Source organism: Poromitra crassiceps (assembly GCF_964638095.1).
Source record: "Poromitra crassiceps genome assembly, chromosome: 19".
In the NCBI taxonomy this organism is placed as follows: domain Eukaryota; kingdom Metazoa; phylum Chordata; class Actinopteri; order Beryciformes; family Melamphaidae; genus Poromitra; species Poromitra crassiceps.
In genome coordinates, this window is record NC_139646.1 from 8,557,907 (window position 1) to 8,576,820 (window position 18,914).

Sequence of the window (18,914 nt, forward strand, 5' to 3'; positions counted from 1 at the left end):
TTTCTTTCTTTCTTATGATTTTCTTGTATTTTAATTAATGGAATATCTTTATAAATTAGGAATGGGTTTGCTAAACAATCTTTAATTGAAATACAAATTGAAGGGTAGCCCTTATGTTATTCTGCCATCTAGTGGCTATAGCAATAAACTGAATTTTTTAATGATAATTTTGTCCTTGGTAAGTATTTTTGATTAAACAAATGAATTTCATTATTACTCAATTTAACACTGTTGAAGTTAAACTATAAAAGTTAGTAGAAATTTTGCCGATCAGGGAGCCCACCTGCTGCATTCCAGCCAGACTTGTTCCTGTACTGAAGCCAACTTCCAACGACCCTTGACCTCTGCAAAGGGTACTGGTAATTCCCCTTAACAAAAGCCTCAAAGGACTTGACAAAATTCAGAGTTCGAACTTCCAAGCGCTCTGTTCAGGTTCAATCAGGCTGATGCCCTTTGGTTTGCACGGAGCACCAGCAACATTTCAAAGGTTGGACTTAGGTTGCACTTTTTTTTATCTCTCTTATCTCTTACCCTGTCCTCCCTACCTGGCTCTCGTAAAAAGTACGCACAGGCAAACATGTTGATACGTAAATTCCATATATGTACAGCTGATGTCAAAGTGTCACTGTTCAGAACGTACTGTATGCCACTGTACACTGCTCACCTGTGGGGCAGCTACAGAAAAAGCAGCATGAAAAAACTTAATGTGGCTTATAATGATGCTCTACGACTGCTCTTGCGTGTCCCTCGTTGGCATAGTAGTGCCAGTCAGCTGTTTGTCACTATGGGTATACCCACACTAAATGCACTTTTGAGAAATCTCATGTACAGATTTATGTGTCGATTAGATGCCTCTGTGAACAGGGTTATTGTGGCCTTAACCAATCCTGCCTTAAGCAACACCAGGTTCTATTCTCCTTTGTGGCGACATCGGAGAAAGAGCCTCTATGTTTTATGATGCCTTGTATTTATTTTAGTGTTGTCCTTATGCATTTATAATGTATCTTTATGTATTTTATGTCTTGTATTGTTTTTTTATGGACCTGCGCTTGTGTCTGAAATAAAGTTCGAATTGAATTGAATTATCTTTTTTACCTTGTTTATCTTTTTATTGCCTCTTCTTTTTAGTATTTTATCGTGCTTTTTATCTGTACTTTGTTATTTGTATGGGTAGTCACTCGTCAATGATTTCCCTTTCCTTGTATTTACTAAGTCTATGCTGAGATAACAATATTAATCATTGAGCAATCATGTATGTGACTGGCACACACACACACACACACACACACACACACACACACACATGTTCTCCATGTTGTCAGTGGGTTGGCAGTAGCCTAGTGGGAGGGTAGGGCAAAAAAATAAATAGTAGTAGTAGTCCTAGCAGTGAGGGTGCAGGGGGGCAGCTGGGTTGTGTTATTGAGGAAAGGTTTGTGTTGCACACACACATGCACTGTGAATAGATGGCAGTTGTACTAAGTGGATATACAGTGGCTTTACTTAGCTTCTTTATTGCTGCTATCTTCTCCATCACATACAAGCTGCTTAGCAGATACCTGCACAAATGGGTTATGATGAAGCCTATTCCGGAGATTGGAGGAACATACCCGATAATTGGAAATGCACTGCAGTTCAAAGCCGATGGTAGAGGTGAGAAAGCAGAGAGTAATAGACTGGAGAGGAGTGGGAAAAGACATGTCATTTAACAACTCTGTTAGACTGCAGATTCTGGTTTATATTTGTTTCACTATGTGTTTGTCAATGCAAAGTTGTGCTCAGTGGAGCACAATACAACTGTTTTACTTGACTGTGATGAAGTAACTGATTACCTGAGTAAGGGGACAGTCATCTAAAAAGTTTTCTTTTTTCTTTTTCAGAGTTCTTTTGTCAAATTGCTGAGTTTGCAAAAGAGTTCCAGAATGCACCGCTGGTTAAAATCTGGATTGGACCAATCCCATTTGTGATGTTGTTCCATGCTGAAACTATTGAGGTACTCTACGCACCTATACACGATTATAGATTTACAACATCAAGTAAATATTTATTTATAAATGTCCACCTGTATTGTCTTTGATCCATGAAATAACCTTATAAGAGTTAAGGAAACTGAATATATATTTTTCTTTAGATTTTTATTACTCTTTATACGAGGGATCAGCCGAGCAGCATTTTGGTAAACAAACCGCGTCACTGGGTGGCAACGGCAATGGAACCCTATGGAGCCCAAGTGGCGTGATGCTTGATTGTCTGGCTATAGCCAGCTAACTCTGTTTACATCTTAAAAACTGCGACAGTTCACACAACTTTAACACGACATGCATATTGTAGAAACGGTCCATAATGGCCCACCGTCAGGCCTGTTCTTGGGGCAGTCGATGCCTACCAGCCGGCGCGCCAACGACGTAATGATGATGACATCATCAACGATGACAATGATGTCATAGCATAGAGTTCACCTGTGAGGTCATCGGCGATGTCAGACATAACTTTGATCCAGAGCGTCGTAGCCCTCTCTTATATTCGACGAGGAGATAGACAGAAAGCCTTGAACCAAAAAGAAAGCCGGTGGATTCACAAATTACAGGCTACTGTCCCCCCTGGTCTTAATGATTCTATTGATTTGTTGTCCTGTTTATGAATGCCTCATTTATTGATGCCTGTAATAAGTTATGGGTTTGATGCAATGGCCAGTGTATATTCTATACTCTACTGTGTAAGTAGTCATCTTGGTCTTTTATTGTATTTTCCTGTGATGTTTCATGGATTTTTGATGTTTTTTTGTCAATCTGTATTCAAAGTATCTGGTATTTGCTGACCCCTACAGGCTTTACAGATGTAACTGATGTGATTTACTATGACATGACTAGGCACAAGCTGTTGGTCATTGGTAATCAAGACCTTGTTATCTGTCAGCACTGGGGTTCGGCTCATTCAGATTGTCCCTGATGAAGGCTTAGGCCGAAACATGTTGGAGTGTTTGAACTAGCCAAGTTAGAATAAAGGCTTTTTATTCATAAGAAGAGTTGCCTTGGACTTTTTTTTTTCTACTTTCTTATGGACTTTCCCCCTTTGAGTTCCAAAGAGCACCTTCTTTTTTAAATTTATCAACTTTGATCCAGAGCGTCGTAGCCCTCTCTTATATTATCTTCTTATAACACCGATGATGTCATAGCTCTCTCGAACGTTGTGACATCACCAATGACGTGATGTCATACACAGGAACGCGACCATATAAACAAGTGTTCCGTGACGCTACACCTCATCCGAGAGATTCCTGCTTGATTCCTTCGACTTCCATACTTCTTCAGGCATTCTTACTCCCTTAACACGTTGAGTGCCATGGACGAGATATCTCGTCTTACATAATCCAACCGTTGAGTGCCAAAGACGAGATATCTCGTCTTACATAAACACTTTTTTTTTTTGACGGTGGGACATCAATCAACCCCTTTTACGTCTTCTATATCAATATTGGAGGAAGAGAATGTGTATAATCTATTTTACCGACCACTAAGTGGCGACAGTTCTCTCCAGACAGAGAGAAAGCCACAGCCACGGGTCCGCTGGAGAAAGCCAGTCTAATTTTCAAGGAAATAGCTGGGCGAAAACTTTTTCGATTTCACACACACACACACACACACACACACACACACGCGCGCGCGCGCGCACACACACACACTCGAGTACCTTTGCGCATAAATAAGACCAGAATCGCAAAAGCTTCTTCAAAGCTCTCAGCCGACACCTCAAGAAACGAACGAGCCAGTTTTACAGTCCAGACTGCCCGAGAGCGGCCGCGGAGCCTCCTCCCTCCGCAGCACAGACGGAGGGAGGAGTTTGGACACACACACACACACACACACACACACACACACACACACACACACACACACACACACACACACACACACAATACAGTATACAGACTTGCCCAAGGGCACCCATAATCACAGGCACGTGAGGTGGTTCTAAAAATCCATTTATCTCTAAACTCTCTGAAAATCTCTGAAACCATGCTGTACTCAACGGCTAATATCTACATAACTACTAACTCTGCAAACTAACTCTTTTAGACAGAGAAAGCACACATTCTATTAGTTCTTTTTAGATGATTGGTGTTCACGAAGTCTTAACAGAAAAGAATCCTCGGCTCTTGTAAAATGAGCCAGAATCCTCAAAAAAAAACCTGGCACAACTTACCTACAGGATTGAAAAAACGGCTGGCACTCAATGTGTTAATAATGTCAACCATTAGCACAACCAATTGCGGACCCGAACTGAACCCCTGCTGTCTTACAACCAGCCAGGCCCTGGTGACCAACTGCCTTACACCCAGACAGGTCAACAGTGGTAATTCAACCGCGTCCCAGGACCGACATGTCGGTCCCTATCTCCATCTCCGTGATTCTGATCGATCACAGCCCGTGAGCCTTCATCCACGATCCAGCACACTTCACGAGGCAAGCCCCAAAGCTTTGCCCCCAGCGAGCACACTAGCTTCGCTACACATATATTATACATCAAACTCTTGAGATACTTCTGCTCTTACTCAGAATGTCAAAATATAAGCGATGTCATGTATAGTTTTTGAGATATTAACGTTTGTTTGGCACAACTCATACTATTAACTGCTGCGGAGTTCCGCATTTCTGGGTGGCAAGTGACGTCACGCTGATTCGTCCTATATAGGCCTAACATAATTTGCCTAATATGCAATTGCAGTGAGAGTGCAATATTAGTCGAAGTGTGTAACCCCAAATGTGTAATTCCACCCAAATACGTCTGTGTGAGGTCTATCAAATAAACAACTCACACACAATTACAGTACTATCTTTCATGATATTATAGTAGTATAGATAGTTTTGCACTACACATAGCCTACTGTGTATTGCATGATTGTTGATTCTATTGCATCTTTTCTAGACGGTTCTAAACAACCCAGTTCATATGGAGAAAGCCTATGTATACACGTTCCTCCACCCTTGGCTTGGAACTGGCCTGCTGACCAGGTACCTAACCCCACAGAATGGTCTGCCTCATACACCATGTAGGATAATAAACCCGTCAACGTCATACGCCGGACATGGAAAAACATCAATCTTGCATTAATAAAAAGAAAGGAAAAAAACAGGAAACATGTGATACATTGATTGATTGATTGATTTAAGTGTCATGCACTCTAGGTGCCCAACCCCCATGGGTTTATAAACAACAATAAAACATAAAACAATAACAATGGTAAATTTAGACTACAAGTCGCAAGACAGCAATGGGCAGGACAGCAATATAAAACAATACATCAGTTTCTGAATAAAAGGTTCTCTCTTTGCTCCCATGCTTGAAAAATAAAATTGGCAGTGAGGAAGATTACTTTTTTGAAGCATACAGTATTAAAAAAAATTATAATAAAAAAAGAAATCTGGGAGATGACAGTCAGTAGTCCATTAGTATGTCACCTCAACAGCTTCTTCCCATGAGCCATTTGCCATACTCACTATGCACTGTCTATACTACAGTGTTTACTTATCCTATCTGGCTGTTTGCACAAGTGTACACAACAGGCCACTTTATAGGCCAGCGTTTGTTGGTCCAAAGCACTTCTGACTCTTACCTATGACTGCCACCTACTGCATGCTGCACTGTTTGCACACAATGGCAGAATGCTGAATGTATCAATACTTTGATGTACAGTGATACACGACCAGTCAAAAGTTTGGACACACCTGATTGAATGCTTTCATTATCTCAAAGCCACTTTGATCTAAAGGCTTATGCTTTAAGCAAGAAATCAAGAAATTAATAATTTCTTGATTTCTTTAGACAAATATAAAGAGTGAAGTTGATGCCTGTGTATTAATTTCTTTCCAAAGCCGTCATCTTTCCATCAAGGCAAAGGGCAGTATTAATAATAATAATAATAATAATAATAATAATAATAATAATAATAACAACAACTAAAACGCTTATCCCCCAAATATTTACTGTTAGTGTACTTGGTCGGTTAGTGTAAAGTGAATGTGATTCTCACATGTTTCTTATGCCATAATTGAATCTTTGGGGAGCTATGTATTCATCCTAATACAGTACCATGATTCTTCCAATCAATTCACTTCATTTCTAGTCACGTCCATAATCCACGTGTATATTTCCATCCAACATAATCTTCAATCATTCTATTCACCTAGCTATTTCTTTATCTCTATTCATTTACTCTGGTCCGGTCGTCTCTGTCACTCTCCTCCCTCTGTTGATCAGCACCGGGCTGAAGTGGCGTCAGCGGCGGAAGATGCTGACTCCCACCTTCCACTTCTCCATCCTGACGGACTTCCTGGAGGTGATGAACGAGCAGGTGGAGGTTCTGCTGGGGAAGCTGGAGAAGGAGGTGGGGAAGGACCCCTTCTGCTGCTCCAATCACATCACCCTCTGTGCCCTCGACATTATCTGCGGTGAGTATATACAACTGTGTGTAGGTGTACCGTATATGCATATCTGATATACAATACCTTTTCTACACTGTTTGGGATCTGTGGCATTGGGTGTTGCGCTTCTTTGAACACGTTGCTTTTTTTTCTCTCTCCAGAAACTGCGATGGGCAAGAAAATTTACGCCCAGAGTGATTCTGACTCAGAGTATGTTCAGAGTGTGTACAAGTGAGTTCTTGTTTTCTATTTTGTTTGGCCTTTTGAAACGTTATACTGTTTTCATAACACAGACATAGACAATCATGATGCATAAATGATGTGATATTGTGTTTCATACAGTATGTCACTTTTCTTTTAATGTTTCATACTGTGTCTCTTTTCTTTTGATACAGTATATATATTTTCTTTTGATGTCCCTTCATCCTTAGAATGGGTGAAATTATCACTCGTAGACAGAGGATGCCCTGGTTTTGGCCTGACTTCATATACAACTACTTTGGTGAGGGCTGGGAGCATAACAAGAGGCTCAAGATTCTCCATTCCTTCACATCCAATGTGAGTATTGGAGTTGGGATCAAAAAGCAAAGTGAATTAAAGGTGCAAGCGGCGTTGTGGGCCCTCGCACCCGGCGCGCGTGGGGCCGTGCGGCCGCCGCGGGTGGCCACTAGGTGTCGCTTGAGAGAACCCGCTAATTGCGGTGTGTTGTTGTATATCACATGTAGAGCGGGCCGTGTAGCTTTCATGTGAATCGGATGCCGTTTGTCACATAAGGTTGCTTCCATGCTGCCAGTAGGTGGCGCTACCATCGTAACTGAACATTGGCATATACAATTTGAGGTGCAGCTCAAAAAATTAGAATATCGTGAAAAAGATTTTCATTTCAGAAAGTGAAACTCATATATAAATTATTTCTTGTAATTTTGATGGTTATGGCTTACAGATAATGAAAACCCACTATTCAGTGTCTCAGAAAATTAGAATATTACATCAATAAAAAAATAAAAAATAAATAAAGTTAATTTCCATGCACTCAATACTTGGTTGGGCCTCCTTTTGCATGAATGACTGCATCAATGCAGCGTGGCATGGAGGCGATCAGCCTGTGGCACTGCTGAGGTGTGATGGAAGCCCAGGTTGCTTTGATAGCGGCCTTCAGGTCATCTGCATTGTTGGGTCTGGTGTCTTTCATCTTCCTCTTGACAATACCCCATAGATTCTCGATGGGGTTCAGGTCAGGCGAGTTTGCTGGCCAATCAAGCACAGTAATACCATGGTCATTGAACCAGCTTTTGGTACTTTTGGCAGTGTGGGCAGGTGCCAAGTCCTGCTGGAAAATGAAATCAGCATCTCCATAAAGCTTGTCAGCAGAAGGAAGCATGAAGTGCTCTAAAACGTCCTGGTAGATGGCTGCGTTGACTGTGGACTTCAGAAAACACAGTGGACCAACACCAGCAGATGACATGGCACCCCAAATCATCACTGACCGTGGAAACAGTGTTACTCGAAATGGTTAAAAGTTAAATAAATTTGGTCATTCAGTGCCGTTTTAGTGCAATGTAAAGTAAGTAGCGTTAGCCGCTACTATTAGCCAAAGTAGCTGACTACCCATAATGCATTACGGCGATAACAGAGACAGGGCAAATTCGGAAACTCCCCCGGCAGCCGCTAGGGGCAGCCGCCCCCTCTCCTCGTACTTCCGTGTAGCATTAATTCATTCAACCAATCAAACGAAATCAAACAATATCCGGAAGTGAGCTTCATTTTGCTGTGTCAAAGTCAATGAGCTCCGTTGGTCCATTATATACATATGTCAATGGGTGAAACGTAGCGCGAGGGCTATTCCGTTTAATTAATAGGGGGCGCTATGGAGCCATTTAGCCACGCCCATGCCCAAGACCCTTGAAATATGAAATTTTTCGCCACTTCTGAGGCATGTGCAAAGTTGCACAATTTTCTGAGCATGTTTAGCCCCTCAAAAATGTGCTCAAACACAGAGAATAATAATAATAAAAATCCTTTGGAATGCAATAGGGCCTTCGCCACCGGTGCCGGTGCTTGGGCCCTAATCAGTCAGTGTTGAGAGGGTTTTTAATGCAATAATGATGCACTCATTCACTAGTATCTAATCAACTAGTAGTCCATTCAGACCTGAAATCTTTTTGGATATTGGCTGAAACAACTTCTTGACATAATATTTCTCTTGTACCACTGGGGGCATAGAACTTATAATAGATCAATGTTCCTGTCTTTTCAAGTATTTAAAATATATTGAGCCGTTTGCCTGGATCTGAATTCATCCTAATTCTCTTCTTCAATCATTCTTTCTTCCCAGGTGATATATGAAAGAGCAGAGCACATTTCCTACATTGAGTCAGACAGTGAATCTGACCAGGGCGTCAGGAAGAGACGGGCCTTCCTGGACATGCTGCTGAAGACCACAGATGAGAACGGTCACAAGATGAGCCACCAGGACATCCAGGAGGAGGTGGACACCTTCATGTTTAGGGTTAGTGACTTCAACTCAACCACTGTTTATCACCTGTGTGTGTGTGTGTGTGTGTGTGTGTGTGTGTGTGTGTGTGCGTGCGTGCGTGCGTGCGTGCGTGCGTGCGTGCGTGCGTGTGTGTGTGTGTGTGTGTGTGCGTGCGTGCGTGCGTGCGTGTGTGTGTGTGTGTGTGTGCGTGCGTGTGTGCATGTGCATGTGCGCGTGTGTGTGTGTTTGTTTAAATGAAATAACAGCACCAAATTGTCTGCGCACACTTTTGACAATGACTTTTAGTGTGTAAAAATCCACACAAATTAATGTATCGTTATTCCCCCCCCCATTAACTTCAGCCCTCACCATAATGTAGATACCAAATATTCAGAATTACCTTTAACCCTTTAAATGCCAGTTTTGCGAGGACTAGATTCTGGGTGGAGACTGGAATGACAGACAGACGGAGGGACGGACGGAGGACAGACACACACACACACACACACACACACACACACAGGCCAACCACCTAGGCACCATCGTGCAACTGTGCGCCATCGGCTCATCATACTACATTACAGTTGCTCGAGTGACATCACTGATGACATCACAACTGCCTGAGTGACATCACAGGAACCTACAGTAGTGAGTCTTGTGTTAGCTCTGCCCACCCTGTGTCACCACAGACACCAAGTTCATAAATGCTGCAATACTGAAAATGCAAAGCATCAATGGGCCATATGCTCGTGTTAACTGACTATCAGATAGATAGTGACTTAACAGACATTTATTTAGATGTTCCATAATTGCCTCCTTTTTGCAGGGTCATGACACTACAGCAGCCGCCATGAACTGGGCCATCCATCTGCTTGGCTCCCATCCTGAGGTTCAGAGGAAAGTTCAACAAGAGCTTCAGGAGGTTTTGGGTAATAGCAACATGGCCCTCTCCCCTGTCACCACCCACATTCTCACTTTCATGACATCATTTCTTTTCCTGACCGCAGGCCTTTGACTCATCTTTGTTGGGACTCATTTGTTCTTTACAAGTCAAAGGGAACTCATACATGGATAATAGTGAACTCATACATGGATAACAGTGAACTCATACATGGATGATAGTGAACTCATACATGGATGATAGTGAACTCATACATGGATAATAGTGAACTCATACATGGATAATAGTGAACTCATACATGGATAATAGTGAACTCATACATGGATAATAGTGAACTCATACATGGATAATAGTGAACTCATACATGGATGATAGTGAACTCATACATGGATAATAGTGAACTCATACATGGATGATAGTGAACTCATACATGGATAATAGTGAACTCATACATGGATAATAGTGAACTCATACATGGATAATAGTGAACTCATACATGGATGATAGTGAACTCATACATGGATAATAGTGAACTCATACATGGATGATAGTGAACTCATACATGGATAATAGTGAACTCATACATGGATAATAGTGAACTCATACATGGATGATAGTGAACTCATACATGGATAATAGTGAACTCATACATGGATAACAGTGAACTCATACATGGATGATAGTGAACTCATACATGGATAATAGTGAACTCATACATGGATAATAGTGAACTCATACATGGATAATAGTGAACTCATACATGGATGATAGTGCAGATCCTTGCCAAAGTAGATACAATTGAATTATTGATCGGTGCTATGAGGATTTACTATGGCCTCAGTTTTTTTCCCATGACATAAGCTGGATGGCCTTCTAGCAATAACAGATGCAAAGTTTGCACCAGTTGAAATTGCAGTGGAAAGGACAAACTAATCCTCAAGTTTAAGAACATTTATCCCCCCCCCCCTCGCTCATGCTCGACGGAAGCCCCTATGGTCACGACAGAGCGCACAGGGTGAATTTTATGAATGGAAAAGTTAAAGTTCTGTCACAAAACGATGTTACGTATCCTTGCACATTTTTAAGTGGGTATACCGAAATCCGGGACCTTTTCTAGTGGGTATACGGTGTATACCTGCGTATCACGTAGACTACACCACTGTATTATCCCACGCGACAGCGTATGACTGAAGACTTTTTCATCCTTGGTGTCACCAACCATGGTCACACCCACTTCCACACCGTTCTCCTTTAGGTCCGCAAGTCGGGTATAACCCTTGGGCGTTACCATTGAACTGCTGGGAAGGTGCCTAGGGCAAGCATACATTATAGTGTCCACTGCCCAGGTATTCTCTTCCCTAGCGAGAAAGAACAGGGGAAGTTTCTTTTTAGAGAAGCCCCTGCGTAAAGCTCCTGACCATTTGCTCTAGTCTGGGATTTTGCACTGGTTCGTGCGTAATGGAGCGTGGAAAGAGGGATTACCTGCTTTCTCGTGCCCCCAGTACTGAGTGGGTCAGAGAGCTCCCTGAGACATCTTTTAGGTAGAAGCGGATGAAGGGGCCTGCTGAGGCCCATAAGGCCGCTGCACAGATGTCCGCCACAGACATGCCTCTCAGCAGGGCCATGGAGGAAGCCATGGCCATCCTCACCCGCCATCCTTGTCATATCTTCCCACCTTGTAGCCAGACCCAGTTTTCAGCTCCTGAAGACCCGGCAAGGGAGGCCAGAGCGAAGCAGCATGCCCATCACTGCATGCCGTCCCCAGCGCAGGCAGTTCGATGCTGAGGTGGCGAGCTGCTGTGGAGGAGATCATCCCGGGGAGGTCAAAGCGAGGCCCCCTCGCCGCTTGGTGTGGCACAGCTTCGGCGGCAGGCAGAGGTGGTGGAGAGGCTGGAGGGAGAGGGGAGGATGGAGCCGGGGAGAGGGAGAGCTGGAGGGAAGTTCCCTCTTCGCCGGATGCGTTACCCTCGTAGTAAGACCCGCTGTTCATCTTGCAGTCTTGCTGAAGGGTGAAGACATTTGGGAGCAGTTCAATGGTAACGGCCGCCAAGGGTTAGGCTGGTTTCACACCGGCGACCCAAGCCTTGCCTATGCCTTGCCTTTACCCACGCTTTTTAATAGGCGTCCGTTTTAGTCAACGAGGCTGTGTACACCGGACGCCTGAGCGTGAACCCTGCGTGTACCCACGCCTTGCCTGTGCCTTGCCGATTTTATCGAATAGGCGAGAGTTCTATTTTCACGCCGACAAGGCGCGTGCAGGCAGGCTTTTCTGTCAAGCCATGAAAGAAAAACGCGACAATATCCGTGGGAACTGGCAAAGTCAACTGAATTTCAAAATAAAATGGAGTTTCTACAACAGTATTGAGCAGAGAGAGAGAGCGAGAGAGAGATTGACGGGTGGCTATCACGTGGGGCTTTCTCCCTGTCGGCAAACAAATCTTCATGAGAGAGAATAGCGACCGAAGAAGCAAGATGGACAATGTTGTTGTGCCAGGCTGCCAGCACATATTCTTGCAAGATCACCTCTCTAAAATGTCCGACTATAGTCAGACCTGGTTATACATATCCAGCATCAATAGAACATTAAATATATCAGATTTATTTTACGTAGAGGCTACCCATGACAATTCTGGACAACACGTGAAAAAATACAGTCGGGAGAGAGGAGAGGCGCTTGTGACTCGGCTCCAGGTTCGGCGTGCAAAAGGCGTGCGGTGTGATCGCAAAAGCGTGTAACAGGTTCACGCCCAGCTCGGCGTAGGCGTGGGTTGAGGCAAGGCAAGGCGTGGGTCGTCGGTGTGAAACCAGCCTTATACCCGACTTGCGGACCTAAAGGAGAAAGGTATGCAAGGTTGGTGACACCAAGGATGAAAAAGTCTTCAGGCATACGCTGTCGGATGGGATAATATCCAATAGACACTGCTCCTAAAAAGGACAGAGCTAATAGAGTATAAACTGCACTAGACTCCTTTCTGCTTTCTTATCTGTCTTCTGTGCTCAGGTGCGTCTGACCGGCCCATAAACACAGAGGACCTGAAGAAGCTGAAGTACCTGGAGTGTGTGGTAAAGGAGTCCCTGCGCCTGTTTCCGTCTGTGCCCTTCTTTGCCCGCAGCATCGGTGAAGACTGCCACATCAGTGAGTTAGCAGCATACACATGCCCCACGCATTGTTTAATGCAAACCCAAATGAGCTATGTAATCAAAGGCAAGCTTATTATCTCAGAGACAACAACTACTTGTGGTTATTATGGGTGAGGAGCATTTTTCACAGTTAAATTGCTTTTGCAGATGGGTTCAAGATACCCAAAGGTGCCAATACCGTCATTTTGCCCTACTCTCTTCACCGGGACCCACGTTACTTCCCCGAACCCGAGGAGTTTCGGCCAGAACGCTTCTTGCCCGAGAATTCAGTGGGGAGGCATCCGTACGCATACATCCCCTTCTCTGCTGGACTCCGCAACTGTATAGGTACGAACAGGAGTTAGAGTCACAGGGCCATATCTTAAGCCCAGTGCAAGTGCAAGGGCAAGGGCAAGCGTTATCTTTGCTAGTTTCTAGCACTCAAAATCAAAAAGAATTCCTTTTAATTACCAGTGGGTCAGTACATCAAAGGATGTGTTTCAGTGGGTCAGTACATCAAAGGATGTGTTTCAGTGGGTCAGTACATCAAAGGATGTGTTTCAGCGACCAGGTTATTTAAAGTTAAAGAGAGATTTTGAGTGCTAGAAACTAGCAAAGGTAACACTTACCCTAGTCTCGGCTCCCAGACGTTTGGTGAGCGGAAGCGGATACAGACTCAGTGAGAAGTGAGTCTAAGCTTGCCCTTGCCCTGGGCGTAAGATATGGCCCACAGAGTTGAGTTACTGTAGCCTCATTCTGGGGATGGATAACTTTGCAGTGAGTTTATTGCATCTGTCTCCATACATGTTGTTGTTGTTGTTGTTGTTGTGGTGGTGTGTGTGTGTCTGTGTGTGTGTGTGTCTGTGTGTGTGTGTGTGTGTGTGTGCGTGCGTGCGTGCGTGCGTGCGTGCGTGCGTGCGTGCGTGCGTGCGTGCGTGTGTGCATGCCTGAGTGCGTCCGTGTGTGTGTGGCGGTCTTGAGTAAATTTGTTTGTTTGTTTGTTTGTTGTTTGTTTGCTGTGTAGGCTATGTGTAACAGTAACAATAGAGCTTTGTACTCAGGTCAGCGTTTTGCAATGATGGAAGAAAAGGTGATTTTGGCGTCCATCTTGCGCTACTTCAACATTGAGGCTTGTCAGAAGCGTGATGATCTCCGGCCACTGGGGGAGCTCATCCTGCGGCCAGAGAAGGGCATCTGGATCAAACTGGAGCGGAGGAAGGCCCAGCCTGCTCCATAGAACCAGCACCTCTTCTACCGTTCACAAGCCTTTCTCTACATGCTTTCTTAACACGCGCGCACACACACACACGCGCGCGCGTGCGTTTTGCAATGATGGAAGAAAAGGTGATTTTGGCGTCCATCTTGCGCTACTTCAACATTGAGGCTTGTCAGAGGCTTGAGGCTTGTGTGTGTGTGCACACACACACACACACACACTTAGAAAAGACACACTAAGAAAGTTTACAGTACGAGGTCATTCTGCTCCTTGGATTGATGATGAATTGAGAAAGACTATGACTCAAAGAGACAATTTAAAGTTGAAAGCTACAACATCCAAAGATCCAACTGACTGGATAAATTATAGGAAAATTAGAAATAATGCAACCAAATTAACTCATTGAGTGCCAATGACGACGCCTGTCGTCAAAGTAATTAGTAACGTAGAGTGCCAAAGACGATAGCTGTCGTCAATTGCCTTTTTTGACGGTGGGACGTGGATCAAAGCCTTATGTATTTCCTGTACAAATATTGTAGCTATTGAAGCTGTATAACCTATTTTACGGACTCATCAGGTGGCGACAGTGCTCTCCAGATTAGAGAAATGTCCGGAATACAGCCTGAAAAAGCCCCCTGATCAAAGAGAAACCGCTCATGCTGCAGCCCAGAGCCATGTAGATTGCTCTGGCTGCAACTGACGGTGCCTGCCAACAGCAGTCAATCCGCGCACACAACTGAGCTCCTCTGCCTCTGTCTGTCTGTCTGCAATGTTTCTTCACACGATTAGCCGCCAGAAAGGCAGCACCCGACGCCGAAGTGCCAAACCTTTCCCTGCAGTCCGGGTTGGCATTTCCTTGTCGCGCTGCCTGGGAGGCGGCGCACAAAAAGCACTCCGAAAATAGACGCTGGGTGCGTGAAGCTGTGTGTTACTAGTGTGGGGAGGAGTTTGCAGCTGAGGGGGGAGAGGGGGGTGGGGCACGCAGGGCAGCACACAACTACACCACGTCACTACATCAGAAAATATTAGCTAGAGTCAGTGAATGTGCTTGAAATGCTTAATTTCACAAAAGGCTGAATATCTCAGCTTCTAGATGGAAATGCCTGTTTTTGCTGTTTTTGACCTATCTTCTCCGGCTGATAACTAAAGAACGGAAAATGGTATCAATAAACTTTTTTTTGCTGATGATACAATAGAGTCTCCTTGTTCTTTTTGCGTGTTCGGTGTTTACATAGTAATATCACACAATATTCTGTGGGCCTCGAGAAATCACTGAAAACGCTCTGAAACTCTGGCACTGGGAGCGTCCGTTCTCCAAAAGTGGCTGGCACTCAATGAGTTAAATAGGTCTAAGAAAAAAACATATTTCGAAAAACAAAATGTCTGAGTATAGGAATAATGGAAAGAAAATATGGAATATTTTTAATAATATACTAGGAAGTATATTACACCCCTTCATTTATTGAAGCTGGTGGTGATTTTATCACAAAACCTTTAGAAATTGCCAATTACTTCAATGATTTCTTTATTCAAAAGGTGACTAATCTAAGGAGCAAAATGAATAACTTGAGAGATGATGTGTCTGTCAATTTGATCAAAGAAAATATTATGAAAGATAAGATGTATATTTGAGCTGAAACCAGTCTCCTTAGAAGAAGTCAAAAAACTATTGAGGCTGGTGAAAAACAACACACAATTTGGTCTTGATAATCTTGATGGGAATCTCATTAGAATAATGGCGGAACATATTGCAGTACCAGTTTGGCACATTTTCAACTGCAGCCTTAGGCAAGGTGTCTTCCCTGAATCATGGAAAGCGGCCAAAATTATTCCTTTAATACAAAATGGTATGAATGCTTTTAGTCATATATGTACACGCTGACTCCAAACAGAAAGCTGCATCTGTGCTCAGTCGCTATGGAAAAGTTATCTAATTGACTGAATGACTCCTGCCTGACCTTGAATGTCTCTAAAACCGTGAACATGTATTTCTCTATAAGGCGTAATAACACCCCCCCACCTGACATCTTTGTTAAGGGGCAGAGGGTGGAGGTTGTCCAGGAGTTTAAATACCTGGGTATTATTTTAGATAGCAACCTCTCCTTCAAAAAGCACATAAAGAAAACTGCAGGGACTGTCAAACGTAATCTTCTGCAATTTAGATTCATTCGATGTCAGCTGAGCACAGATGCGGCGAAACTGTATCTTCATTCTTTCATTTTATCACATCTATCTTACTGTGCCACTACTTGGTCCCAGGCCAATAAAACAACAACGCAGCCACTCTTTACTCTATTCAAGGAAGCGCTGAAGGTCCTGGATAAAAAACCTAACATTTATCATCATTGTGACATTATCAAGAAATATAACTTTCTAACACTTGACAATTTTCTGTTGATGGCAAATGTCTGTTTGTTGTATAGGATCTTCCACGGCCTTGCCGCCCCCGCCATTCAACAAATTAGTAACAAATCGCAACACCAGTGTGAGAACTACAAGAGCCTCCACTAGAGGGGACTGTTGCATGCCTTTTAGATTCACTCAATTCAGTCAATCTGCATTCACAGTCAAAGCGGGCGGGCTGTGGAACACCCTGCCAGCAGTAATTAAAGGCTGCAGTACTCTCAAAGGTTTTAAATCCTCTATTAAGAAGTGACTGAGAGGGGTCAGTCTTGTGGCCACCTATAGTCATTGGTGTGGTCTCATATACTATTTATTTTTGTGCTATGACATTATTTATTTTTCACCACTACCTCATTTGCTAATGTGTGATTTTAGTGGATTGCTATCTACCTCTATGTGTTCTATTTTACTGTTATGCGCATTGTATATGTATTATCTTGCTAATAGTAAGTATAATTTTTTTGTCATGTATCTTGATTGTTTAGACATTAGGATTTTCTTTTAATTGCTGTATTTGATATGTACTGTGTGCCCAGGGACTACAGATGCAAATTAGCTTTTAGCTATCTCTGGTGCAACATATTTATTGTGTACTGTCCCTGCTTAAATAAACAATAAAGATAAAGATAGTGGGTCTAACAGTAGGCCAATTAGCATCCTTCCCATACTTAGTAACATACTGGAAAGGATAGTGTTTGATCAAATGTTACAGTACTTTTCCTTGCATGGTCTAGATTCCATCCATCCGCATGCCTAAAGAAGGCCACTCAACAGGTACGGCACTATTGCAGATGACAGATGCATGGCGTAGTCATATTGATGACAAAAAAATTGTAGGTGCAGTTCTCCTTGATTTCAGCGCTGCATTTGACGTAATTGATCATGGACTTCTATTGAAAAAACTATGTGCGTATGGTTTCTGTGAAAACGCAATTCATTGGTTTGAAGGTTATCTAACACATAGAAAACAGAATGTCTATTTCAATGCTAGTTTTTCCACCACTAGTAAATTAGAATGTGGGGTCCCACAAGGGAGCTGCTTAGGTCCACTATTGTATTCTATATTTACCAAGGATCTTCCATTAGCACTGAAAAAAGCTTCAATGACCATGTATGCTGATGATTCCACCCTTTACACAGCCTCCAATAACATTGAAGAACTAAACAGTGTTTTGCACAGTGAACTTGATCTTGTATCTAAATGGGTGGAACACAATACATTAGTACTTAAACTTGTAGCTCAAACAAAATGTATATTTTTTGGTTCTAGCCATACATTAAGTAAAGCGTTTAAATTATCCCTTGAGATGAAGAAGTTTGCGCTGGAACAAGTGTCCTATGTGAAATGACTAGGTCTAACCCTTGATGAAAAGCTGACTTGGTCTGCTCATGTCGACAATGTAGCAGCAAAAATGGGGAGAGCTGTATCTGTTATCAAGAGATGTGCCTACTTATTGAATGATCACAATAGAGCACAGGTAATTCAGGCATTGGTGCTATCTCACTTTTAGACTACTGTTCGATGGTATGGTCTAGTGCAACAAAGGAAGACATTCATAAGTTACAAATTGATCAAAACAGAGCTGCTCGCCTTGTTCTGAAATGCCCTTACAAAGTTATATGTTAATGTTTTGCATAGTAAGCTTCAGTGGTTAAAGGTTGGGGATAGGCTTTCTTATAATCTTCTCTCCTTTTTTCATAAAATTTGTATACAGGCCAAGCCTACATCTTTATACTCTAGGATCTGTCATATTGAAGATATTCATGATTATTCAACAAGACAAGTGTCTAGGAGATTACTTGTATTGCCTTCCACAAATGTAATATCTACTCAAAAATCTGTTATGTATAGAGCCACTGCATTATGGAACAAGCTGTCTGATGGTATGAGACACACCCAGTCTTTAAGTCTGTTCAAAAAACATCTTAAAAAGAGTCTGTTGATTGAACATTGATTTATGTGAATCTGAATTTGGTGTCGGTGTTCGTTAATTTTTTATTTTCTTTTATGTTTATCTGTAAACTGTTTTAATCAAAAGCAACCATAGTTGGGTTGTGGTTATATTTTAAGAAAGCTTACATAGCATTACCTCATTTTTTTCATGATTTAAGGTATACAAACTGTATTTGAATAATTGTATCCATCAAATGCATGTATTTTTTTTTTTTACTTTTATGTTGTGGACCCCAGGAAGAATAGCTGCTTCCATGTGTGGCAGCTAATGGGGATCTAAATAAACAATAAAAAATAAACACACAAACACAAACACACACACACACACACACACACACACACACACACACACACACACACACACACACACACACACACACACCAAGGTATTGAGTGATACATTTTGTTGTACATGCAATGAATAG

The 18,914-nt window shown here is 42.7% G+C and overlaps 1 protein-coding gene across 1 annotated transcript; it reads left to right on the plus strand.

Moving 5' to 3' along the window:
- Nucleotides 1–1,463: 1,463 nt before the first annotated feature.
- On the plus strand, nt 1,464–14,153 carry cyp4v2a (cytochrome P450, family 4, subfamily V, member 2a; the record flags this gene model as incomplete). Its single annotated transcript, XM_083655765.1, has 11 exons — nt 1,464–1,650; nt 1,878–1,990; nt 4,924–5,009; nt 6,256–6,446; nt 6,581–6,650; nt 6,851–6,977; nt 8,755–8,928; nt 9,722–9,824; nt 12,798–12,932; nt 13,085–13,264; nt 13,978–14,153. 11 exons carry the CDS (start codon nt 1,464–1,466, stop codon nt 14,151–14,153), a joined length of 1,542 nt encoding a protein of 513 aa, XP_083511891.1.
- Between the last annotated feature and the right edge of the window lie 4,761 nt (nt 14,154–18,914).